The sequence below is a fragment of the Salmo salar genome, chromosome ssa01 (genome assembly GCF_905237065.1).
Source record: "Salmo salar chromosome ssa01, Ssal_v3.1, whole genome shotgun sequence".
Lineage (NCBI taxonomy): Eukaryota > Metazoa > Chordata > Actinopteri > Salmoniformes > Salmonidae > Salmo > Salmo salar.
The window spans coordinates 99,567,398-99,595,060 of record NC_059442.1 but is presented as its reverse complement, the minus strand read 5'-3'; the positions used below and the strand labels follow the sequence as shown (position 1 = coordinate 99,595,060).

The 27,663-nt window shown below is 42.6% G+C and overlaps 1 protein-coding gene across 2 annotated transcripts in view; it reads left to right on the top strand.

The window, feature by feature from the left end:
• The window catches only part of LOC106610997 (integrin alpha-9), a 150,903-nt gene that overhangs the window by 91,047 nt on the left and 32,193 nt on the right, over positions 1-27,663 (top strand). For both annotated transcript variants that reach the window (XR_006771232.1, XM_045724815.1), the window contains exons 17-19: positions 1,385-1,461; positions 2,393-2,540; positions 21,799-21,885. Coding sequence is in view for 1 of the 2 variants with exons in the window: in XM_045724815.1 (XP_045580771.1) it covers positions 1,385-1,461; positions 2,393-2,540; positions 21,799-21,885 (312 nt within the window). In the remaining variant the exon portion in view is untranslated. The remainder of the gene's footprint in view (positions 1-1,384; positions 1,462-2,392; positions 2,541-21,798; positions 21,886-27,663) is intronic.

The following is a 27,663-nucleotide window of genomic DNA, read 5'->3' as shown; positions in this document are numbered from 1 at the left end:
TTTTACATTCGCATGTGATGTTCAGAACTAGCATACCCACCGAAAACTTCCGGTGAATTTACTAAATTACTCATGATAAACGTTCACAAAATACATAACAATTATTTTAAGAATTATAGATACAGAACTCCTTTATGCAATCGCGGTGTCAGATTTTAAAATAGCTTTTCGGCAAAAGCACATTTTGCAATATTCTGAGTACATAGCTCGGCCATCACGGCTAGCTATTTTGACACCCACCAAGTTTGGGACTCACTAAACTCAGAATTACTATTAGAAAAATTGGATTACCTTTGCTGTTCTTCGTCAGAATGCACTACCAGGACTTCAACTTCAACAACAAATGTTGTTTTGGTTCCAAATAATCCATAGTTATATTCAAATAGCTCCGTTTTGTTCGTGCGTTCAGGTCACTATCCGAAGGGTGACGTGCGAGCGCATTTCGTGACAAAATATTTCTAAATATTCCATTACCGTACTTCGAAGCATGTCAAACGCTGTTTAAAATAAATTTTTATGCTATTTTTCCCGTAAAATAGCGATAATATTCCAACCGGGCAACGTTGTATTCATTCAAAGGCTGAAAGACATTTTTTTAGAATTCTCATGAATGCGCATCTCAGTCTCACTGTCCCCAGGCTGACCACTCACAAACAGAGCTGTTGCACTTTGCCCTGAGACAGCAGACACCCCATTCCACTTTCTGGCGGCTTTAGAGAGCCAATGGGAGCCTTAGAAAGTGTCACGTTACAGCACAGATTTAGATGCACTATTGTAAGTGGTTGTTCCACTGGATATTATAAGGTGAATGCACCAATTTGTAAGTCGCTCTGGATAAGAGCGTCTGCTAAATGACTTAAATGTAAATGTATTTTTCGATAGAGATGCAACAGAAGGACTACAAATTGTCAGACACGGCACTTCCTGTATGGAATCTTTTCAGGTTTTGGCCTGCCATATGAGTTCTGTTATACTCACAGACACCATTCAAACAGTTTTAGAAACTTTAGACTGTTTTCTATCCAAATCTACTAATTATATGCATATTCTCGTTTCTGGGCAAGAGTAGTAACCAGTTTAAATCAGGTACGTTTTTTATCCGGGCGTGCAAATACTGCCCCCTAGCCCCAACAGGTTAAGTTTTAGAGGGTCGATTCTTAAAATATTTCTAACACTGGTACCTGAAAGCAAAGTCTCTTCTTCCTCTGTGTTAGCAGAGGAATGTCTAGAAATGACCTTAAAGAAATAACCTCAGATTATTGTTATGAGGTGGTTTCAGTTACCACCTCATGTTACCACTGTGTTTTCTTTCCTTGAGTGGATTTTGGAAGATTGATCAATTTAGTTATTTTTCGATTACTCTCTGTTATGTTTCCTCTTCTAGACATGGTTTGAGAGGAACTGCCTGTCTGATGACTGTGCTGCTGACCTGAGGCTCCATGGGAAACTGCTGCTTTCTGGGTAAAAACACACACACACACACACACACTGTCTGTTCCTCTGTTTGACCACTCACTTGGTTTATATCATATCTATTCGTGTGTATGTTTTGGACGTGTTTAACTATATTTCTCAGGACCAGAAGTCAGCCACAAGAATAGTAAATGAACAAAAATTTGATCAACTGGGGACATTTTGTTGGTCCCCACAAAGTCAAATGCTATTTCTAGGGGGTTTAGGGTTATGGTTAGAATTAGGGTTAGGGGCTAGGGTTAGATTTAGGGTTAAGGTTAGGTTTTCGGGTTAAGGTTAGGGTACGGGTTAGGATAGGGGTTAGGAAAAGTAGGATTTTGAATGGGACTGAATTGTGTATCCCCACAAGGTTAGTTGTACAAGATTGTGTGTGTGTGCTAGCACGCATTCTCTTTTGGCCTCTGCTTACCACTCCGCTATGAAAGAAGACTGAGGTCATGCTGTACACACTGAGGTGTGGGTGTGGTCAGTGGAACTATGATGCGTGCTCATTGGCTCTCGTTGTCATTGCAAGCCATCCATGCTTTCTCCATATTTAGTGAGGGAGGTCCTTTTCCTCTTGTATGAATCATTTGCAGTGTGGACCTTTGGAAACCAAAAGCTGTTGTAATTCAGTGGTTCAGTGGTATTACTACTAGTATAACAGCTTAGTTATATATTACTACTGTCCTTTGCTTGTGTGTGGAGTGAAAATCTCTCATATAACTCCATTGTAGTTCTCATAATAACTTATAACTGAGAGTAATACCTTTAGAAAAGAAAGAAAGCTTCTTCTGAATGACCATAATATTCTCTACCAGGCTCCATATCCATCCCCCTCTAGTCTTGGCAAGAGTGAGGAACGTACGGAACGTCTCACAATCTTTTAACTGATTCTGTCCCTATCAAATATAAGTAATTATTCCATTCCTGCGTCTAGGCTCCACGTGCGGTCCCATCTGGCCCTAGGAGGAGTGAGGAACGTCTCTCTGAACGTGACCATCTCCAACGCAGGGGACGATGCCTACGACACCAACATCTACTTCAACTTCTCCAGGGATGTCTTCTATATCAACTACTGGCAGAAGGTTGGTTGTTGTTCTATTGTTGTTGTTGTAAGTGGGGGCTGTTGTGTGAAAGGTTTCATACATTGATTGGTTGTTCTGTCTTTTCATTCTGCTGTTGTCTCTTCATGACTATTGTTGTGCATGTTTATTTGCATGTTGAAATGTCGGTTGTTTACATTTTAGGGCTCATGTCTAGTGTTTCTTTGAAATAAATACGTTTTGGGAAAGTTCAATTAACAGTTGATCAGTGGTTACTGTAGGAAATGGAAGATTCCAGCAATCAGGAGGAAATAATCAGAAAGGGAACCCTACAACTGGGTATCTCACAACTGCAAATTCTTTAAAATCTCGGAATTTTGGCTAAGTTTCCAGAATTATGCAACTCTAACAAGAGCACAAGACCTAACTAAAATACTCCTCATTCAACAACACATTCGCTGAGGCTATGTTTCAACAACACCATTCGCTGAGGCTATGTTTCAACAACACCATTCGCTGAGGCTATGTTTCAACAACACCATTCGCTGAGGCGATGTTTCAACAACACCATTCACTGAGGCTATGTTTCAACAACACCATTCACTGAGGCTATGTTTCAACAACACCATTCACTGAGGCTATGTTTCAACAACACCATTCACTGAGGCTATGTTTCAACAACACCATTCACTGAGGCTATGTTTCAACAACACCATCGCTGAGGCTATAGATGTGTTCGAATACCCATACTAACATAACGTATACTACATACTTAATGAGTATATACTACATACTATATACTATTAGTTGATTTTAGTATATTGTAAACAAACGGTATCCTTTCAGCTGAGCGTCCTAGTGCTTCGCCTGTCTACCGGAAGTTGATGCTGTTATGCAACCTCTTGCCTGCTTGTTAGCATAACAAATGACTAGCTAGACATTATACGACTTTGGGTGTGTTCTTAAATTCAATTTGACGTGCCGGAGTGTGCTTAGACTGCGCTCTGGGCGTAGCGTTTCGCTGTCGGAGCGTTGAGAGCGCACTCTGGACACTGGCAGGAGATTAGGGTTGATTCAAGCGTTGTGATCTTACAACAACAGTTAAGCACCCAGGCTAACTGATTGACGTCTAGCTTGCTAGCTACTTCCAGACACAAATGAGAGAACACCTCACTCTGACCATTTTACTTGCCTTAGCAGAGCTGGTTATCCAGAGCGTTGTTGACTGTAACTGTGCTGCTGGCAACAATTGAATTACGCTTTTTTGCCAATGTTTACTGACACCGGCCATATTCAACCGGTGTTGAGCATTCGTCAATTCATCAGTTAGACTGCGCTCTGGTATACTCAGACGAGAGCGCTCTGAAATCAGAGTAGATAGCCAGCGCAAATTTACAAAAGCACCCAAAAGTAATTTAAGAACACAAAACAACTATACCACTTAGCTAAGCTAAGAATGACAGGAATGATCAAGTCAATAAACGTTGGTTTAGATAGCATATAGGTACTATACTGGCAAGCTTGATATATTCGTAGCCTACTAATGTTAGGTAGCTAGCTAACATACCGGTACATACTGCTGTAATGATATGCTATGTGGTTCGTACGGATAGCGTTGCTAACAAATTGTCAGCCAATATAACGTGTAAGGTAACTTATTTGAAAAGTTATTACTTTATTACATTGCTCAACATTTTCTTCACATTTGTCATACTTAGTTAAAGCAATGAATTTGTGTCCACTCTCGTTGGACTTCCGCCATTTTCTTAAAATCTGAAAACGATGTGAAGCCATGCCCATTTTTGGAAGAATTGCATTATGGGCCCTAAAAGCACAGAACTAATGTCCACTGCTTGTATACTTCGCATTTTGGCAAATGTAGTACGACATCAGTGAACTTTTGGCATGCTAACTATATCCATACTATGACCATTAAGCATACTCAATTTATATCACAAATAGTATGGTTAGTGCAGTAATTATGAGTATTCGAACACAGCTTATGCGTTATGACGTGAAACATATTTGAGCCAGTATTTTCCAGCATTCATAGTATATCTGATTGTGAACCTCCACATTTAAGCCCAGACTTTTTCCCCGAAACTGTAACTGTAAATGTGTTTCCCAGAACAGGGGGAAGGGCGTTGGCTCTAGGCTAGAGGTTAGGTTAGTGTGCTGTCTGTCTTTCTGTTCCCTGTCAGTTGTTGTTACATAAGATAACAGCAGACAGACCTAGTCAGACCTGAGTAAGATGCCATGTTTCTCTAGCCAATGCTTACTCTACACGAATCCAATTACTTTTAATTCCATGATGGGGAGTGTGAAACTGTATGGAAGGGAAGTGTGCACGTGAATGGAAGGTGAGTGGAGAATGGGGACACAGCCTCAGTTTTTGTAATGCCAGCAGAACAGACCTAATCATACTGGAAAGAGATGCCATGTCAGTCAAAGCTTAGGAAAGAGGGAGGGAGATGAATGGACATTGAATATAAATTCAATCTAATATGCACAATAATATTTGACCTAAATATTGCAAAAATAATATTTGAAGGGTTTTAGTTTCACCTGGCTAATTGAATGAACTATTAACTTCAGGTTTAGTATTGGTTTACCTTCTGTAACAGACTCTTTCTTTGTCTGGGAAGCTAATAGGTTGAGGTAGTCTGTTTGAGTGTGTAGTATACAGTATGCTAGTATGGGTATTCGAACACAGCTTATGCCTTCTACAGTCGTCAGACTAAGGCTGTTGCTGTGTGTGAGACTCCTGCAGACCTGGTTTTAAATACTATTTGAAATTATCGCAAATACTTTAGAATATATAATGTATATTAGCTTTACTTGATTGAGCTTGCCTGTTGCAATGGATCCAATGGAACAGTCCAGAAAGTGCAAACCCCACCCACCTGGCACTCCAGGCAAAGTATTTTAAATATTTCAAATAATATTTGAACGCAGGTCTGGCTGTGAGAGACTCCTGTGTCCTCTTTTAATATTGTTCCCTTCCTGTCTGTGACTTCCTGGTCCCACTGATCCCTCTACCTATCAGCTTCTTAAACAAAAAGTCTCTCAACCTAGCAGCTTCTTAAAACTTATTCGGGATCGGTGTCCCATCCATGGGACGGTTGAGCTAACGTAGGCTAATGCGATTAACATGAAGTTGTAAGTAAGAAGAACATTTCCACGGACATATCTGATGTTGGCAGAAAGCTTAAATTATTGTTAATCTAACTGCAATGTCCAATTCACAGTAGCTATTACAGTGAAAGTATACCATGCTATTGTTTGAGGAGAGTGCAACATTTTTAACATGAAAAGTTGTTAATTAACCAATTAGGCAAATTTGTGCCATCTTGATCCAAAATTTGAACAGAAATTCATTGGATCAGTCTAAAACTTTGCACATGCACTGCTGCCATCTAGTGGCCAAAATCTAAATTGCACCTGGGCTCAAATAATACATTATGGCCTTTCTCTTGCAAAATCAAATCAAGTTTTTATTTGTCACATACACATGGTTAGCAGATGTTAATGCGAGTCTAGCAAAATGCTTGTACTTCTAGTTCCGACAATGCAGTAATATCCAACGAGTAATCTAACCTAACAATTTCACAACAATTACCTTATACACACAAGTGTAAAGGAATGAATAAGAATATGTACATAAAAAAATATATGAATGAGTGATGGTATAGAACGGCATAGGCAAGATGCAGTGGATGGTATAGAGTACAGTATATACATATGAGATGAGTAATGTAGGATATGTAAACATATAAAAGTGGCATTGTTTAAAGTGGCTAGTGATACATTACATCAAGATGGCAAGATGCAATAGATGGTATAAAGTACAGTATATACATATGAGATTATTTTTTTTTCTACTGTATCATTGATTGTATGTTGTTTTACTCCATGTGTAACTCTGTGTTTTTGTATCTTGTCGAACTGCTTTGCTTTATTTTGGCCAGGTCGCAATTGTAAATGAGAACTTGTTCTCAACTTGCCTACCTGGTTAAATAAAGGTGAAATAAATAAAATAAATAAATGAGAAATGTAGGGTATGTGAACATGTAAAAGTGGCATTGTTTAAAGTGGCTAATGATACATTTATTACATACATTTTCCCATTATTAAAGTGGCTGGAGTTGAGTCAGTATGTTAGCAGCAGCCACTCAATGTTAGTGATGGCTGTTTAACAGTCTGATGGCCTTGAGATAGAAGCTGTTTTTCTCTCGGTCCCTGCTTTGATGCACCTGTACTGACCTCGCCTTCTGGATGATAGCGGGGTGAACAGGCAGTGGCTCGGGTGGTTGTTGTCCTTGATGATCTTTTTGGCCTTCCTGTGACATCGGGTGGTGTTGGTGTCCTGGAGGGCAGGTAGTTTGCCCCCGATGATGCGTTGTGCAGACCTCACTACCCTCTGGAGAGCCTTACGGTTATGGGCGGAGCAGTTGCCGTACCAGGCGGTGATACAGCCCGACAGGATGCTCTCGATTGTGCATCTGTAAAAGTTTGTGAGTGTTTTTGGAGACAAGCCGAATTTCTTCAGCCTCCTGAGGTTGAAGAGGCGCTGCTGCGCCTTCTTCACCACGCTGTCTGTGTGGTTGGACCATTTCAGTTTGTCCGTGATGTGTACGCCGAGGAACTTAAAACTTTCTACCCTCTCCACTACTGTCCCGTTGATGTGGATAGGGGGGTGCTCCCTCTGCTGTTTCCTGAAGTCCACGATCATCTCCTTTGTTTTGTTGACGTTGAGTGTGAGGTTATTTTCCTGACACCACACTCCGAGGGCCCTCACCTCCTCCCTGTATGCCGTCTTGTCGTTGTTGGTAATCAAACCTACCACTGTAGTGTCGTCTGCAAACTTGATGATTGAGTTGGAGGTGTGCATGGCCACACAGTCATGGGTGAACAGGTAGTACAGGAGAGGGCTGAGAACGCACCCTTGTGGGGCCCCAGTGTTGAGGATCAGCGGGGTGGAGATGTTGTTACCTACCCTCACCACCTGGGGGCGGCCCGTCAGGAAGTCCAGGACCCAGTTGCACAGGGTGGGGTCGAGACCCAGGGTCTCGAGCTTGATGACGATATTATGGTGTTAAATGCTGAGCTGTAGTCGATGAACAGCATTCTTACGTAGGTATTCCTCTTGTACAGATGGGTTAGGGCAGTGTGATTGCGATTGCATCGTCTGTGGACCTATTGGGGCGGTAAGCAAATTGGAGTGGGTCTAGGGTATCAGGTAGGGTGGAGGTGATATGGTCCTTGACTAATCTCTCAAAGCACTTCATGATGACGGAAGTGAGTGCTACTGGGCGGTAGTCATTTAGCTCAGTTACCTTAGCTTTCTTGGGAACAGAAACAATGGTGGCCCTCTTGAAGCATGTGGGGACAGCAGACTGGGATAAGGATTGATTGAATATGTCCGTAAACACACCAGCCAGCTGGTCTGCACATGCTCTGAGGACGCGGCTGGGGATGCCGTCTGGGCCAGCAGCCTTGCGAGGGTTGACACGTTTAAATGTTTTGCTCACGTCGGCTGCAGTGAAGGAGAGCCCGCAGGTTTTGGTAGCGGGCCGTGTCAGTGGCACTGTATTTTCCTCAAAGCGAGCAAAGAAGTTGTTTAGTCTGTCTGGGTGCAAGACATCCGGTTCCGCGACCGGGCTGATTTTCCTTTTATAGTCCGTGATTGACTGTATACCCTGCCACATACCTCTCATGTCTGAGCCGTTGAATTGCGACTCTACTTTGTCTCTATACTGATGCTTAGCTTGTTTGATTGCCTTGTGGAGGGAATAGCTACACTGTTTGTATTCAGTAATGTTTATCTATCTTACCCTGCCTTTCTAAGGTCTTCAAAAGCCAAGTTAACAAACAGATTACCGACCATTTCCAATCCCACCGTACCTTCTCCGCTATGCAATCTGGTTTCAGAGCTGGTCATGGGTGCACCTCAGCCTCGCTCAAGGTCCTAAACGACATCATAACCGCCATCGGTAAGAGACATTACTGTGCAGCCGTATTCATCGACCTGGCCTAGGCTTTCGACTCTGTCAATCACCAAATTTTTATTGGCAGACTCGACAGCCTTGGTCTCTCAAATGATTGCCTCGCCTGGTTTACCAACTACTTCTCTGATAGAGTTCAGTGTGTCAAATCAGAGGGCCTGTTGTCCGGACCTCTGTCAGTCTCTATGGGTGTGCCACAGGGTTCAATTCTCGGGCCGACTCGCTTCTCTGTATAAATCAATGATGCTGCTCTTGCTGCTGGTGATTGTCTGATCCACCTCTACACAGACGACACCATTCTGTATACTTCTGGCCCCTCTTTGGACACTGTGTTAACTAACCTCCAGACGAGCTTCAATGCCATAGAACTCTCCTTCCGTGGCCTCCAACTGCTCTTAAACGCAGGTAAAACTAAATGCATGCTATTCAATCGATCACTGCCCGCACCTGCTCGCCCGTCCAGCATCACTACACTGGACGGCTCTGACTTAGAATACGTGGACAACTACAAATACCTGGGTGTCTGGTTAGACTGTAAACTATCCTTCCAGACTCACATTAAGCATCTCCAATCCAAAATTAAATCTAGAATCGGCTTCCTATTTCGCAACAAAGCTACCTTCGGTGATGTCGTCTATAAAATAGCCTCCAACACTCTACTCAACAAACTGGATGCAGTCTATCACAGTGCCATCCGTTTTGTCACCAAAGCCCCATACACTACCCACCATTGCGACCTGTACACTCTCGTTAGTTGGCCCTCGCTTCATACTCGTCGCCAAACCCACTGGCTACAGGTTATCTACAAGTCTCTGCTAGGTAAAGCCCCGCCTTATCTCAGCTCACTGGTCACCATAGCAGCACCCACTCGTAGCATGTGCTCCAGCAGGTATATCTCATTGGTCACCCCCAAAGCCAATTCCTCCTTTGGCCGCCTTTCCTTCCAGTTCTCTGCTGCCAATGACTGGAACGAACTGAAAAATCTCTGAAGCTGGAGACTCATATCTCCCTCACTAGCTTTAAGCACCAGCTGTCAGAGCAGCTCACAGATCACTGCACCTGTACATAGCCCATCTGTAAACAGCCCATCTATCTACCTACCTCATCCACATACTATATTTATTTATTTATCTTGTTCCTTTGCACCCCAGTATCTCTACTTGCACATTCATCTTCTGCACATCTACCATTCCAGTGTTTCATTGCTATATTGTAATTACTTTGCCACCATGGCCTATTTATTGCCTTAACTTACCTCATTTGCACTCACTGTATATACACTTTTTGTTTTCTTTTGTTCTACTGTATTATTGACTGTATGTTTTGTTTATTCCATGTGTCATTCCTCTGTTGTTGTATGTGTCAAATTGCTACGCTTTATCTTGGCCAGGTCGCAGTTGCAAATGAGAACTTGTTCTCAACTAGCCTACCTGGTTAAATAAAGGTGAAATAAAATAAATAAATAAAAATGTTTCCGGTCACCTTGCCCTGATTAAAAGCAATGGTTCGCGCTTTCAGTTTTGCGCGAATGCTGCCATCAATCCACGGTTTCTTGTTTGGAAATGTTTTAATAGACGCTGTGGGTACGACATCGCCGATGCACTTGCTAATAAACCCGCTCACCGAATCAGCGTATTCATCAATGTTGTTGTTCGTCGCAATGCGAAACATATCCCAGTCCACGTGATTGAAGCAATCTTGAAGCGTGGAATCCGATTGGTCGGACCAGCGTTGAACAGACCTGAGTGTGGGAGCTTCCTGTTTTAGTTTCTGTCTATAGGCTGGAAGCAACAAAATGGAGTCGTGGTCAGCTTTTCCGAAAGGAGGGCGGGGGAGGGCCTTATATGCATCGCGGAAGTTAGAATAACAATAATCTAGAGTTTTGCCAGCCCTGATAGCGCAATCGATATACTGATTGAATTTAGGAAGCCTTGTTTTCAGGTTAGCCTTGTTAAAATCCCCAGCTACAATAAATGCAGCCTCAGGATATGTGGTTTACATAGAGTCAAATGAAGTTTGTTCAGGGCCATCGATGTGTCTGCTTGGGGGGGGGGGGATATATGCGACTGTGATTATAATCGAAGAGAATTCTCTAGGTAGATAATGCGGTCGGCATTTGATTGTGAGGAATTCTAAGTCAGGTGAACAGAAGGACTTGAGTTCCTATATGTTGTTATGATCACACCACGTCTCGTTAACCATAAGGCATACACCCACGCCCTTCTTCTTACCAGAAAGATGCTTGTTTCTGTCGGCACGATGCGTGAAGAAACCAGCTGGCTGTACCGACTCCGATAGCATGTCTTGAGTGAGCCATGTTTCCGTGAAACAAAGAACGTTACAGTTTCTGATGTCTCTCTGGAAGGCTACCCTTGCACGGATTTCGTCCACCTTGTTGTCAAGAGGCTGGACATTGGCGAGTAGTATGCTCAGGAGCGGTGCGTGATGTGCCCGTCTACGGAGCCTGACCAGAAGACCGCTCCATCTGCCCCTTCTACGGCGTCATTGTTTTGGGTCACCGGCTGGGATCCGATCCATTGTCCTGGGTGGTGGGCAAAACAGAGGATCCGCTTTGGGAAAGTCGTAGTCCTAGTCGTAATGTTGGTAAGTTGACGTTGCTCTTATGTCCAATAGTTCCTCCCGACTGTATGTAATAAAAACCTAAGATTACCTGGGGTTACAATGTAAGAAATAACACATAAAAAAACAAAATACTGCATAGATTCCTAAGAACGCGAAGCGAGGCGGCCATCTCTGTCGGGGCCGGAAGTGCATTTCAAAGATGATGGTACAAAAAACATACAAAAGAACGTTTTTTTTTTCTTTGTATTATCTTTTACCAGATCTATTGTGTTACATTCTCCTACCTTAATTTCACATTTCAAATGGTGCCAAGAATAAGCATATCCTTGCTTCAGGGCCTGAGCTACAGGCAGTTCGATTTGGGTATGTCATTTTAGACGAAAATTTTAAAAAGGGGCAGAGATTAATGAGTATATACTATATACTTTTAGTTCATTTTAGAATACTGTAAACGAACAGTATCCTTTCAGTTAAGTGTACTAGCTCTTCGTCTGTCTACTGGAAGTTGATGCTGTTCGTTTACAGTATTCTAAAATACTGTATACTGTACAGTATACAGTATACTGTATACTGTACATACTGTAGCCTGCGGCTATGGAACCCTGACCTGTTCACCGGACGTGCTACCTGTCCCAGACCTGCTGTTTTCAACTCTCTAGAGACAGCAGGAGCGGTAGAGATACTCTCAATGATCGGCTATGAAAAGCCAACTGACATTTACTCTTGAGGTGCTGACTTGTTGCACCCTCGACAACTGTGATTATTATTATTATTTGACCATGCTGGTCATTTATGAACATTTGAACATATTGTCCATGTTCTGTTATATTCTCCACCCGGCACAGCCAGAAGAGGACTGGCCACCCCTCATAGCCTGGTTCCTCTCTAGGTTTCTTCCTAGGTTTTGGCCTTTCTAGGGAGTTTTTCCTAGCCACCGTGCTTCTACACCTGCATTGCTTGCTGTTTGGGGTTTTAGGCTGGGTTTCTGTACAGCACTTTGAGATATCAGCTGATGTAAGAAGGGCTATATAAATACATTTGATTTGATTTGCTATGCAAACTCTTGCTAGTTAGCATAACAAATTATTGTTAGACATTTTACGACTTTGGGTGTGTTTTTAAATTCAATCTGAAGTGCCAGAGTGCACTCGTAAATTTAGAGCGTTTCGCTATCGGAGTGTACACTGGACGCTTGGGCCGAGGAGTAGGGTTGATTTGAGCGTTCTGACGTTACAACGGCAGTCAAGCACCCAAGCTAACGTTGGCTAGCTTGCTAGCTACTTCCAGACACAAATGAGACCACTCTTACCATTTTACTCGCCCTAGAGCTGGTTAGGCAGTTTTCATGTTATCCAGAGCGTTGGTGACTGCAACTGTGCTGCTGCTAACAATTGAATTACGTTTTTTTTGCCAACGTTTACTGACACGGGCCATATTCAACGGGTGTTGAGCGCTCGTGAATTCATTTGTCTAAGTGTACCAGAGCACAGAATAGAGTGCTCTGAAATTGGAGTAGATAGCCAGAGCGAATTTACGAAAGCACCCAAATGTCCATTGAGAACACACAGCGACTATAACATTTAGCTAAGCTAAGAATGACGGAAATAATCAAATCAATTAAAGTTGGGTAGTTAGATAGCCTATAGTTAATATACTGGCAAGTTTGATGTATATGTAGCCATCTAACGTTAGGTAGCTAGCTAACAACGTACCGGTACATACTGCTGTAATGTTATGCGATGTGGTTCGTAAGGACACCGTAGCTAACAAATTGTCAGCCAACATAACTTTATTACATTGCTCAACATTTTCTTCACATTTGTCATAATTAGTTAAAGCAATGAATTTGTATCTGCTCTCGTTGTACTTCGGCTGCATATTTTCAGCCATTTTCTTCAAATCTGAAAATGATGTGAAGCCACACCCATTTCCTGAAGAATTGCATTATGGGCCCTAAAGTACAGAAATAGTGTGCTCTGCGTGTATACTTCATATTTTGGTGAATTTAGTACGACATCCGGGAACTTTTGGGTCACTAACTACATACATACTATGACCAATAAGCATACTATATACTCAATTCACGTCACAAATATTATGGTTAGTATGAGTATTCGAACACAGCTATTGACTTTTGTAATTACTTCTGCCTGCTGGTAGAATTCAGAGGTGTTCATGTGACCTCTCTCTGCTCCGCTAAGGTTCTGTTAGGGTCAGCTCCCGCTCCTCCTCTGAGGCTCTTTCTCACTCTGTGTGTGCGGTGTGTGTGGAGCTGAGTGTGAACTCCCGTTCCCCCCGTTTTTAAGAGCGGTGGTCTGGTTATCTCTCTGTTGTTCTTGCAACCAGAGCTGTCTGAAAACCAGGGAGGTGAATTAGTTTCAGAAGCTCATCTCACTCCTCAGAGTGGGGTTGGCACTTTAATGACTATTCTCTTGGTTCCATTGCACCAGGCAAGCACAATTAAGCCCAGCGGAAGTATTATAAATTGTTTCAAATAGTATTTGAACGTAGGTCTGTCGTCACACTGCCACACACAGAAGCACAGGATTATGAGGTGGAGGTGGGTGGTGTGCTTATTTGTACTTTTTTGTGGGAGCACAGGGTTTATGTTTTGGAATCTTATGTTCATCATGACAGGTCCGAGGTTTGTGATAGTCAGAACCTCTGCTACAGGTTGTTGTGGTAAAGTAAGAAGTAAACAAACGCCTATAGCAGAGGTTCTGGCTATAAACATTGTGTGGGACCAGGATGGTGTGGTACTAGTTTGAGGACATGTAACCAGAGCGGTGTTGTGATTTAGAGAACCATTTCTGCCAAGTCCTGCTGTGGCAAGCTCATATCAAAGTCTAAATACGGAAAGTTGGGGCATTTTTTAACTGAACTAAAGACTCAGAAGAAAAACATTTGCGAACACTCAAGCCTTTAGCCAATTAGAGTCTTTGGCATGGATTTTAAACATTTATTTATTTAACCTTTATTTAACTAGGCAAGTCAGTTGAGAACAAATTCTTATTTGCAATGACGGCCTACCAAAAGGCAAAAGGCCTCCTACGGGGACGGGGGCTGGGATTAAACTGTTAAAATAAAATAAAAATATAGGACAAAACACACATCACGACAAGAGAGACACCACAACATTACATTAACAGAGACCTAAGACAACAACAACAGCATGGCGGCAACACATGGCAACACAACATGACAACATGGTAGCAACACAACATGACAACATGGTAGCAACACAACATGGCAACATGGTAGCAACACAACATGGCAGCAGCACAAAACATGGTACAAACATTATTGGGCACAGACAACAGCACAAAGGGCAAGAAGGTAGAGACAACAATACATCATGCAAAGCAGCCACAACTGTCAGTAAGAGTGTCCATGATTGAGTCTTTGAATGAAGAGATAAAGCTGTCCAGTTTGAGTGTTTGTTGCAGCTCGTTCCAGTCGCTAGCTGCAGCGAACTGAAAAGAGAAGTGACTCAGAGATATGTGTGGTTTGGGGATACAATAATGAGGAGAAAGACATGGGGGAAACACCAGTGAAAGATTGAGAGATAGAGAGATGAACAAACAGACAGTAGTCCTCTATTCCCTAGTCTCCCCACAGAGAAAGGAAAGCCACATGTCTGCTCTGCTCTATTCTCTCACTCCACCCTGCCAGGTGGGTGATGGGGAAACAGGCTGACCCCCCCCCCCCCTGAATTTATTTAAATTCAAAGTGCCTTATTGGCATGGGAAACTTATGCCAAAGCAAGTACATTGCCAAAGCAAGTGAAATAAACAGATAAATATAGGTTGTATTTACAATGTTGTTTGTGCTCCTCTGGATGCCCTTTTGTCATGGCAACGGGCCACACATCTTGCTGCTCTGATTGCACATTGTGGTATTTCATCTAACATATATAGGACTTTATCAATGTTGGATTTGTTTTCAAATTCTTTGTGGTTCTGTGTGATCTGTGGAAAATATGTCTCTAATGTGGTCAAACATTTGGTAGGAGGTTAGGAAGTGCAGTTGTTTCCTTTCTTCTCTCGAGAGCCAGGTCTGCCTATGGTGGCCTCTCTCAATAGCAAGGCTATGCTCACTGAGTATGTACATAGTAAAGGATTTTTGCTATGTTAGCTGATTTAATGAAGACTAAGGGCACAGCCCCACCCTAACACCCACCCCACCCCGGCCTGGAGGAACTGCTGAGTAAGGGGAGCAGGGAGTCGAAGGAGGAGGGGAGGCAGGATGATAGGTGTGTGGAGTGATGTTCTGTTTCCTCGTCAACGTGTCAGAGCAGGGAAATCCTAATGACTGGTAATGTTTGGTAGGTACTATGGCAAAACGAGGAGGAGGAGAATTTGTAATAGTGATAGTTGTATGGATTTGTTTTCCTCTTAATTGTGTGAGCAGAGGAGGGAGAGGTAATATGCAGCATACAGTATCTCTAATCTCCCTGGTAAATATGCAGCATATCCAGGAGTTACTAGTCTAGGTAAAGTCCACATGACATTAGGAATCACTGTAGTTCCCTATTGAATACTGTAACCAGTTCACTCCCTATTGAATACTGTAACCAGTTCACTCCCTAATGAATACTGAAACCAGTTCACTGCCTAATGAATACTGTAACCAGTTCACTGCCTAATGAATACTGTAACCAGTTCACACCTGATTAAATACTGTAGCCGGTTCACTCCTGATTGAATGCTGTAACCGGTTGACTCCCGATTGAATGATGTAACCGGTTGACTCCCGATTGAATGCTGTGGTGGCAGGTAGCCTAGTGGTTAGAGCATTGGGCCAGTAACCAAAAGGTTGCTGGATTGAATCCCTGAGCTGACGAGGTAAAAATCTGTCGTTCTGTCCCTGAACAAGGCAGTTAACCCACTGTTCCCTGTTAGGACGTCATTGTAAATAATAATTTGTTCTTAACTGACTTGGCTAGTTAAAAAAAATATATTTTTTACTGTAACCAGTTAATTTAGGACTTTTCCAAACTGACAATAACAATAGTATTTTAAAAGATTAAAACCTGCGTTAGGGTTCACTGCAGGCCTAAATTAAGACATTTGTCAAAGTTGTGATGCGTCGCCATCTTCCTCCTCCCCTCCCACCCACAAACGCACACATCATGTCTCACCCCCACAAACACATACATCATGTCTCACCCCCCACACACATCATGTCTCACTCCCACAAACGCACACATCATGTCTCACCCCCCCATACACACATCATGCCTCCACCCCCCCGCACACACGTCTCACCCCCCCGCACACATACACATCACGTCTCACCCCCCACACACATCATGTCTCACCCCCCACACACACACATCATGTCTCACCCCCATACACATTGTCTCACCTCCCCGCACACACATCATGTCTCCACCTCCCCACACACACACACACACACACGTCTCCACCCCCCACACACACATACAATGCCCCCCACACACACACACACAATGTTTATTTATTTTAAATCTTTTAAATTCACCTTTATTTAACCAGGTAGGCCAGTTGAGAACAAGTTCTCATTTACAACTGCGACCTGGCCAAGATAAAGCAAAGCAGTGCGACAAAAACAACACAGAGTTACATATGGGATAAACAAACGTACAGATAATAACACAATAGAAAAATCTATGTACAGTGTGTGCAAATGTAGAAGAGTAGGGAGGTAAGGCAATAAATAGGCCATAGAGGCGAAATAATTACAATACAGCATTAACACTAGAGTGATAGACGTGCAGATGATGATGTGCAAGTAGAGATACTGGGATCACCACTTTATTTTAACTTCTTCTGGATGGTGGCAGTATTGAGTAGCTTGGATGACTGATGTGCCCAGAGTAAACTGCCTGCTACTCACGCCCAGAAGCTAAGATATGCATATTATTAGTAGATTTGGATAGAAAACAGTCTGAAGTTTCTAAAACTGTTTGAATGATGTCTGTGACTATTACAGAACTCATATGGCAGGCAAAAACCTGAGAAAAAAATCGAACCAGGAAGTGGTTTGTAGTTTTTCAAGTGATTGCCTATCCAAACTACAGTGTCTGTGGGGTAATTTTGCACTTCCTAAGGCTAGATGTCAACAGTCTTTAGAACCTTGTTTGAGGCTTCTACTGTGAAGTGGGGGAGAATAAGAGCTCATTGAGTGAGAGGACTGCCAGCAGGGCATGAGCCTCAGCCATGCGCGCTCACGTGAGAGGTAGCTCAGTTCCATTGCATTTCTGAAGACAAAGGATTTCTCCGGTTGAAACTTTATTGCAGATTTATGATAAAAACATCCTAAAGATTGATTCTATACATCGTTTGACATTGTCGTGTCTTTGGGGCACCATTAAACTGAAGACATGTTTATCAAATAACTCCCTGTAATTATTATTATGCGATTAAACTGATTAATCGTTTAACTGTAATTAACTAGGAGATCGGGGCACCAAGGAAAATATTCAGATTACAAAGTTATAATTTTCCTAATATAACTTTCCTATATTATAACATTATATATTATATTATAGTATCTGACCGATTATCTTCTGGTTTAAATGGTGTATTCTTTACCTCGTCCAGTCTCATTCCAAACGTCGTAAATTGTTTTTATCTGCACGAACCCAGTCTTGACTAAGTCATCCATACATCAATTGTCTTAAAATCATTTATTTACTAAACTAAGTAATTCACAGAAAGCATACAAAACAGTTGGTTTCGTTACAAAGAAATGGTGGAGGAATGTTCCCTAGTGGGCTAAACCGGCATGGCGGCTTGTTAAACAAAAGAGTAGTGGGGGGTCAGCTGAGAAGACCCTACAGAGTTGATAAATATTAACAATTGATATGCTAATACTTTGCACATGAACGCTCACTCATTCGGAAGCAATTACAATCAGTATATATATTTATGCTCAGTGTGTCGTCAGGATCTCTGTTGAAAAGTTTGTTTCTGTTGGAGAGTCTGTCCGCGTTCTCTCTCTCTCGGTTAGAATGGATCTTTCAAAGCAACATTCGTTCATGTCATTATAGAATGGATGTTTCGTCGGTCTTCGCGTTCAATGATACCGAATTTCTAGCTGCAGACTATTAATTAATATCAAAGACTTGTTATTATTCTGTCGGTATCGATAGTCTAAAAGTTGAACCATGTGGTATGGTTAAACTTCAGTAGAGGGATGCATGGTCAAACCTATTGGCCAACTCGTAATGGAGTGGAGGCCTGGTCTGAAGAAAGAAATTCTGGGTGGGGGTTTTATGCTGAACATAGAAAAGCTGTCACATGACGCCTTGTCCTGTCTGTGTCCCTGGGGGCGTGCCGATGACTGAGTTAAGCTTTGTACAGAAATACAATTCTCTCACATTAACATCAGTACATAGCATCTCAACATATTCCAAATAGCTTTAATCTTATTAAATAATTTTATACAACCATTAGATGTAAGTCTCATTGCTGAGGCTAGTATATAAACCTTTGTATGGTAATATGGCCATATTGTCTCTAATGAGCCTCACAAAATTATACCAAGCGGACCAGTTCGTAGCTGGATTCTTCACCGATCTTTTATACCTTCTCCAGAACATAAATGTCGTTCGGTTCTCCAATTCTGTGAGGTGGAAGAATCCTTTGTTCTTTCCATGAAACCACTCTGTCTCTTTATACTGTGGCCATGAGGCAGGACATTCTCCTTTGGAATTTTACGATCGCCTTCAAACAGCCTTGTGTCAGAAGTATAGAGGTCGGGGGATGGTGCATAGAAAACCCAGAGGGCAACGTCATGACAACATGTTTCTACGAACTGTAATGGATTTTTTTGAGTTTTCGTCTGACCTGCGCGTCGTGAATTTGGATTTGTGAACTGAAGGCGCGAACAAAAAGGAGGTATTTGGACATAAAGTATGGATTTATCGAACAAAACAAACATTTATTTTGGAACTGGGATTCCTGGGAGTGCATTCTGATGAAGATCATCAAAGGTAAGTGAGTATTTATAATGCTATTTCTGACTATTGTTGACTCCAACATGGCGGATATATTATATGGCATGTTTTTGTGTCTGAGCGCCGTACTCAGATTATTGCATGGTGTGCTTTTTCGGTAAAGCTTTTTTGAAATCTGACACAGCGGTTGCATTAAAGAGAAGTTTATCTAAAGTTCCATGCATAACACTTGTATTTTCATCAACATTTATGATGAGTATTTATGAAAATGTATGTGGCTCTCTGCAAAATCACCGGGTGTTTTGGAGGCAAAACATTACTGAACATAACGCGCCAATGTAAACTGAGATTTTTGGATATAAATATGAACTTTATCGAACAAAACATACATGTACTGCGTAACATGAAGTCCTATGAGTGTCATCTGATGAAGATCATCAAAGGTTAGTGATTAATGTTATCTCTATTTCTGCTTTTTGTGACTCCTGTCTTTGGCTGGAAAATGGCAGTTTTTCTGTGTATAGGCGCTGACCTAACATAATCATATGGTTTGCTTTCGCCGTAAAGCCTTTTTGAAATCAGACACTGTGGCTGGATTAACAAGAAGTAAAGTTTTAAATTGGTGTAAAAAACTTGTATGTTTGAGGAATTTTAATTATGAGATTTTTGTTGTTTTGAATTTGGCGCCCTACACTTTCACTGGCTGTTGTTATATCGATCCCGCTAACTGGATTCCAGCCATAAGAAGTTTAAGAATGTGAAATGTCAGAATAATAGTAGAGAGATGAATTATTTCATATTTTATTTCTTTCATCAAATTCCCAGTGGGTTAGACGTTTACATACACTCAATTAGTGTTTGGTAGCATTGCCTTTAAATTGTTTAACTTGGGTCAAACGTTTCGGGTAGCCTTCCACAAGCTTCCCACAATAAGTTGGGTGAATTTTGGCCCATTCCTCTTGACAGAGCTGGTGTAACTGAGTCAGGTTTGTAGGCCTCCTTGCTCGCGCACACCTCCCCCCCCCCCCGTGCTTCACGGTTTGAATGGTGTTCTTTTCCCCCCTTTTTCCTCCAAACATAACGATGGTCATTACGGCCAAACAGTTCTATTTTTGTTTCATCAGACCAGAGGACATTTCTCCAAAAATTATGATCTTTCTCTTTGGCCATGAAATACATCCACAGGTACACCTCCAATTGAATCCAATGATGTCAATTAGTCTATCAGAAGCTTCTAAAGCCATGACATCATTTATGGAATTTTCCAAGCTGTTTAAAGGCACAGTCAACTTAGTGTATGTAAACTTCTGACCCACTGGAATTGTGATACAGTTAAGTAATCTGTCTGTAAACAATTGTTGGAAAAATGACTTGTGTCATGCACAAAGTAGATGTCCTAACCAACTTGCCAAAACTATAGTTTGTTAACAAGAAATTTGTGGAGTGGTTGAAAAACTAGTTTTAATGACTCCAACCAATGTGTATGTAAACTTCCAACTTCAACTGTATATGTAGTCTCCACACACACACACATAATGTCTCCCCCACACACACACGTCTCCCCCCGCACATACACGTCTCCCCCCGCACACACACACACACACACACGTCTCCCCCCACACACACACACACACACACATGTCCCCCCCCCACACACACACACACACACAATGTCTCCCCACACACACACACACGTCTCCCCCCACACACACGCACATCTCCCCCTGCGCACACACACACACATTACCCCTCCCTGCTCACACACACACACACATTACCCCTCCCCGCACACACACACACACACACACACACACACACACACACACACACACACACACACACACGTTGTTCCCCCCTGTACACACACACAGAAACAGCAGCCCCTTAGTGAACTCTCACTGTTTGGTGTCTTCCTCCTCTCAGGGTTAGTGTTTACACACACACACCATTTGGGACACAGAAGTTTGTTCACTGGACATAGAGGTTGTCCTCCCTATTACTGTCCTGTCCCACAGAGAGATCTTTTTTTTTTTTACTGTTGTCTTTTCCTTTCTGTTTCATGGAAGTCATTGTATATTATTGCATCATCTAAAGACCATTGCCCAAGAACTGCCACGTCCCTCCCTACTGTACATTGGTTTTGTTCAATTGTTTTTTTTTTTTTTTGTCTTTGTAATGAAAAGCGCTATATAGAATACATATAGTGTTATTATTATTAGTAGTAGTAGTAGTTCCTGCATTGTGAACAAGATTTAAACTGGGTCATCATGAAGTAAATATGACATTTTCCTTAACTCCTCTCTAGTCAGTAAACTATATACACTGTATTGAGATGCCATGCTCTATCAGCAGTGTTCATTGTTCAATTTCTCTTGGATCCCCTCTCACTGCTTCCACCATGGTTCTCTCTGTCTCTCTCTCTCTCTCTGCACCCCCATCCCCCTGTCTGTTTCCCCTCCAACAAGTTATTTCCACACAGGCACAGCTATATATTGTGAAGTGAGTATTTCACTGTGATCATATTTTCTCTGTGCTGCCTCCACCTTGGTTCTCACTCTCTCTCTCTCTCTCTCTCTCTCTCTCTCTCTCTCTCTCTCTCTCTCTCTCTCTCTCTCTCTCTCTCCCTGGCCCTCCCTCCCTCCCTTCTGTCTCCCCCTTCCCTCCCTTGCTTCTGTCGCCCCCGTCCCTCTCTCCCTCCTCTCTCTCTCTCTCTCTCCCTCTCTCTCTCTCTCTCCCCGTCCCTTCCTCCCTGTTTGTTTCTCTATTCAAGGAAGAGAAGGGTATTTCCTGTGGTCTTGTTGATTTAGACTTCCTCCAATGCAGCGTGGGATTTCCCTTCATGAGAGCAAAGACTAAGGTATGGCTCCTAACGGTCCTGGCAAAATGTTTATAAATATATGACTAAGGTATGGCTCCTAACGGTCCTGGCAAAATGTTTATAAATATATGACTAAGGTATGGCTCCTAACGGTCCTGGCAGAATGTTTATAAATATATGACTAAGGTATGGCTCCTAACGGTCCTGGCAAAATGTTTATAAATATATGACTAAGGTATGGCTCCTAACGGTCCTGGCAGAATGTTTATAAATATATGACTAAGGTATGGCTCCTAACGGTCCTGGCAGAATGTTTATAAATATATGACTAAGGTATGGCTCCTAAAGGTCATGGCAGAATGTTTATAAATATATTACATGGTTTGTTGTTTCTACATTTACAATGAGTGGAGAAAACATAAGGAACACCTTCCTTATATTGAGTTGCACCCCTTTTTGCCCTCAGAACAACCTCAACTCGTCGGGAGATGGACTCTACAAGGTGTCGAAAGCGTTCCACAGGGATGCTGGCCCATGTTAACTCCAATATTTCCAACAGTTGTGTTAAGTTGGCTGAATGTCCTTTGGGTGGTGGACCATTCTTGATACACACGGGAAACTGTTGAGCGTGAAAAATCCAGCAGCGTTGCAGTTCTTGGCACACTCAAACCAGTGCTCGTGCCACCTACTACCATAACCCGTTCAAAGGCACTTAAATATTTTGTCTTGCTCATTCACCCTCTGAATGGGACAAATCAAATCAAATTTTATTGGTCACATACACATGCTTAGCAGATGTTAATGTGAGTTTATTGAAATGCTTGTGCTTCTAGTTCCGACAGTGCAGTAATATCTAACAAGTAATCTAACAATTCACCAACAACTACCTAATACAAACAAATCTAAAGGGAGGAATAAGAATATGTACATATATGGATGAGCGGCATAGGCGTGGTGCAATAGATGGTATAAGGTACAGTATGTACATATGAGATGAGTAATGTGAGATATGTTAACATTATTAAAGTGGCATTGTTTAAAGTGACTAGTGATCCATTTATTAAAGTGGCCGGTGATATGAGTCTCTATGTAGGCAGCAGCCTCTCTGAGTTAGTGATTGCTGTTTAGCAGTCTGATGGCCTTGAGATAGAAGCTGTTTTTCAGTCTCTCGGTCCCATCTTTGATGCACCTGTACTGAACTCATCTTCTGGATGGTGGCGGGGTGAACAGGCAGTGACTCGGATGGTTTTTGTCCTTAATGATCTTTTTGGCCTTCTTGTGACATGTAGGTGTGTAGTGATGTAGGTGTCTTGGAGGGCAGGTAGTTTGCCCCCGGTGATGCGTTGTGCAGACCGCACCACCCTCTGGAGAGCCTTGCGGTTGAGGGCGGTGAAATTGCCGTACCAGCCCGACAGGATGCTCTCGATTGTGCATCTGTAAAAGTTTGTCAGGGTTTTAGGTGACAAGCCAAATTTCTTCAGCCTCGTGAGGTTCAGTTTGTCTGTGATGTGTACGCCGAGGTACTTAAAACTTTCAATCTTCTCCACTACTGTCCCTTTGATGTGGATAGGGGGGTGCTCCCTCTGCTGTTTCCTGAAGTCCACGATCATCTCCTTTGTTTTATTGACGTTGAGTGAGAGGTTGTTTTCCTAACACCACACTCTGAGTGCCCTCACCTCCTCCCTGTAGGCTGTCTCGTCGTTGTTGGTAATCAAGCCCACTACTGTTGTGTCGTCTGCAAACTTGATGTTTGAGTTGGAGGTGTGCATGGCCATACTGTCATGGGTGAACAGGGAGTACAGGAGGGGGTTGAGCATTCTCCCTTGTGGGGTCCCAGTGTTGAGGGTCAGCGAAGTGGAGATGTTGTTTCCTACCTTCACCACCTGGGGGCGACCCGTCTGAAAGTCCAGGACCCAATTGCACAGGTTGATACCCAAGGCCTCCAGCTTCATGATGAGCTTGAAGAGTACTATGGTGTTGAATGCTGAGCTATAGTCATTGAACAGCATTCTTACATGGATATTCCTCTTGTCCAGATGGGATAGGGCATTGTGATGGCGATTGCTAAGGTGGGTCTAGGGTGGCAAGTAAGGTGGAGGAGATATGATCCTTGACTAGTCTCTCAAAGCACTTCATGATGACAGAAGTGAGTGCTATTTTTACATTTACATTTTAGTAATTTAGCAGACGCTCTTATCCAGAGCGACTTACAGTAGTGAATGCATACATTTCATACAATTTCATACATATCATACTTTTTTTTTCTGTGCTGACCCCCCGTGAGAATCGAACCCACAACCCTGGTGTTGCAAACACCATGCTCTACCAACTGAGCTACAGGGAAGGCTGCTATGGGGCGGTAGTCATTTAGTTCAGTCATCTTTGCCTTCTTGGGTACAGGAACAATGGTGGCCATCTTGAAGCATGTGGGGACTGGGATAGGGAGTGATTGAATATGTCCATATAGACACCAGCCAGCTGGTATGCATATGCTCTGAGGACGCGGCTAGGAATGCCGTCTGGGCTAGAAGCCTAGCGAGGGTTAACAATTTTAAATGTCTTACTCACATCGGCCATTGAGAAGGAGAGGGGGGGGCGCAGTACTTGTTAGCGGCCCGCGACGGTGGCACTGTATTGTCCTCAAAGCGGGCAACCAAGGTGTTTCGTTTGTCTGGAAGTGAGACGTCGGTGTCCTTAACGTGGCTGGTTTTCTTTTTGTAGTCCGTGATTTCCTGTAGACCCTGCCACATACGTCTTGTGTCTGAGCTATTGAATTGCGACTCCACTTTGTCCCTATACCGACATTTCACTTGTTTGATTGTCTTGCAGAGGAAATAACTACACTGTTTATATTCAGCCATATTCCCAGTCCTCTTCCCATGGTTAAATGCGGTGGTTCGCACTTTCAGTTTTGCGCGAATGCCGCCATCCATCCACAGTTTCTTGTTAGGGTAGGTTTTAATAGTCACATCTCCAATGCACTTCCTTTTAAACTCACTCACCGAGTCAGCGAATAGATCGATATTATTCTCTGAGGCTGCTCGGAATGTTTCCTAGTCCGTGTGATCAAAACAATCTTGAAGCGTAGATTCCGATTGTTCAAACCAGTGTTGAATGGTTCTAGTCACGGGTACATCCTGTTTGAGTTTCTGCCTAGAAGATGGTAGGAGCAAGATGGAGTCGTGGTCGGATTTGCCAAAGGGAGGGCGAGGGAGGGCCTTGTATGCATCGCGGAAGTTAGAGTAGCAGTGATTGAGTGTACAAGGCAGTTAACCTGCTGTTCCTAGGCCATCATTGTAAATAAGAATTTGTTCTTAACTGAGGTGCCTAGTTAAATAAAGAATAAATACAAATTAAATAAATAAATATTGCCCGAGTAAGTGATGCAATCAATATGCTGATAGAATTTAGGTAGCCTTGTTCTCAAATTAGCTTTTTTTTAAATCCCCAGCTACAATACTGTAAGGGAGTGCGTAACTGGCGGCAGGGAAGTCAGGCGCAGGAGAGCAAAACTGGGTAATCAACTGAGCAGTTTTATGCATAAAACCACCGGAAACCAGAACAACAAACAAATGGGTACAAAAACCGTCACGCACCAGAGAAAACGTGCACATGCACTTACAATAAACAATTCCGCACAAAGACATGGGGGGAACAGAGGGTTAAACACACAACATGTAATGAGGGAAATGAGACCAGGTGTGTGGGAAGACAAGACAAAACAAAAGGAAAACAGAAAGTGGATCGATGATGGCTAGAAGACCGGCGACGCCGACCGCCGAGTGCCGCCCGAACAAAGAGAGGAACCGACTTCGGCGGAAGTCGTGACAAATACATGCAGCCTCAGGATATATTTCCAGTTTACATAGAGACCAGTGAAGTTCTTTGAGGGCCGTCGTGGTGTCTGCTTGAGGGGGTATATACACAGTTGTGACGATAACTGATGAAAATTCTCTTGGAGATAATATGGCCGGCATTTGACTGTAAATAATTCTAGGTCGGGTGAGCAGAAGGACTTGAGTTCCTGTATGTTGTTGTGATTACACCATGAGTAGTTACTCATGAAGCATAGCGCCCTTCTTCCCAGAGAGGTGTTTATCTCTGTCGACGCGACGCATGAACGCGGTGGCTGACCCGAATCCGACAATGTATTCCGAGAGAGCCATGTTTCTGTGAAACAGAGAATTCTACAGTCTCTGATGTCTCTCTGGAAAGCAAACCTTGCTATAATTCGTCTACCTTGTTGTCAAGAGACTGGACATTGGCGAGTAGTATACTCGGAAGCGGTGGGCGGTGTGCATGCCAACGGAGCCTGACCAGGAGGCCACACCATCTGCCTCTTCTGCGACGATGTTGTTTTGGGTCGGCTTCTGGTATTAGATCCACTGGTCCTGGGTGGTGGTCCGAACAAAGGATCCGCTTCGGGAAAGTCATATTCCTGGTCGTAATGTTGGTAAGTTGACATCGGTCTTATATCCAATAGTTCTTCCTGGCTGTATGTAATAACACTTAATATTTTCAGGGCTAACAATGTAAGAAATAATACATAAAAAAACGAACTACTGCATAGTTTCTTAAGGACTCGAAGTGAGGCGACCATTTCTGTCGGTGCTGTCCAATATACACAATCCATGTCTCAATTTGCTTAAAAATCTTCTTTAACCTGTCTCCTCCCCTTCATCTACACTGACTGAAGTGGATTTAACAGGTGACATTAACCCCTGTGCGGCCTCGACGGACATCCAGCTAAAAATCATATCGCCATTAGCATAACAAAATGTAATAAAACATTTTTTTCAATTTTTTTTTCTAATTATATCGTTTTATAGATACACCTCTCCTGAATCGAACCACGTTGTCCGATTTCAAAAAGGCTTTACAGCAAAAGCAAAACATTAGATTGTGTTAGAGGAGTATATCGTAAAAGTAGCCACATAGCCATTTTCTGACCAACCACATGCATCACAAATAACCAAAAAACAGCTAAATGCAGCACTAACCTTTTACAAACTTCATTAGATGACACTCCTAGGACATCATGTTACACAATACATGCATTCTTTTGTTCGATAAAGTTCATATTTATATATAAAAACAGCATTTTACATCGGCGCGTAACGTTGACTAACTATTTTCCCTCAAATGCATCTGGTGAAACAGTGCTACAATTTACTAAATTACTATTCGAAAACATTTTAAAAATGTAATATTGTCATTCTAAGATTTATAGATGAATATCTCTTGAAAGCACCTGTAATGCCAGATTTAAAAATAACTTTACTGGGTAATCACACTTTGCGATAAAAGGGGATGCGATACTCAGAACAATAGGCTAGCAATAGCAATAGGCTAGCCATCTTGGAACAATCGCATATAGTCTTGTATACTATTGTCAATAATCCCTTACCTTTGATTATGTTCATCCTTAGGCACTTCCAGGAATCCCAGGTCCACAACAAATGTATTTTCGTTCGAAAAAGTTCATGCTTTATGTTCCATTAGCTTGTTGTTGTTAGCGCGTTCTGAAGGCTGAACCAAAAGTTCTGACGTGCGCGGGGCTACTCTTTCAACAAAATGCATTTTTTTCTTATTTAGGTTCGTTCAAACATGTCAAACGTTTTATAACATAAATCTGTAGGGCCTTTTTCAACGAGAGCTCCAATAAGATTCGAGCGGGACGATTGCATTGTGTTTCAAAACATTTCGAAAAGGCAGGGTAACCAGGGGCGCCGGCGTCATAATGGTGATGGCCCTCTCCGTGTGACCACGTTCCACAGCGTGTCATTCTGTCAGTTTTCACAGTAGGAGACTCAAATC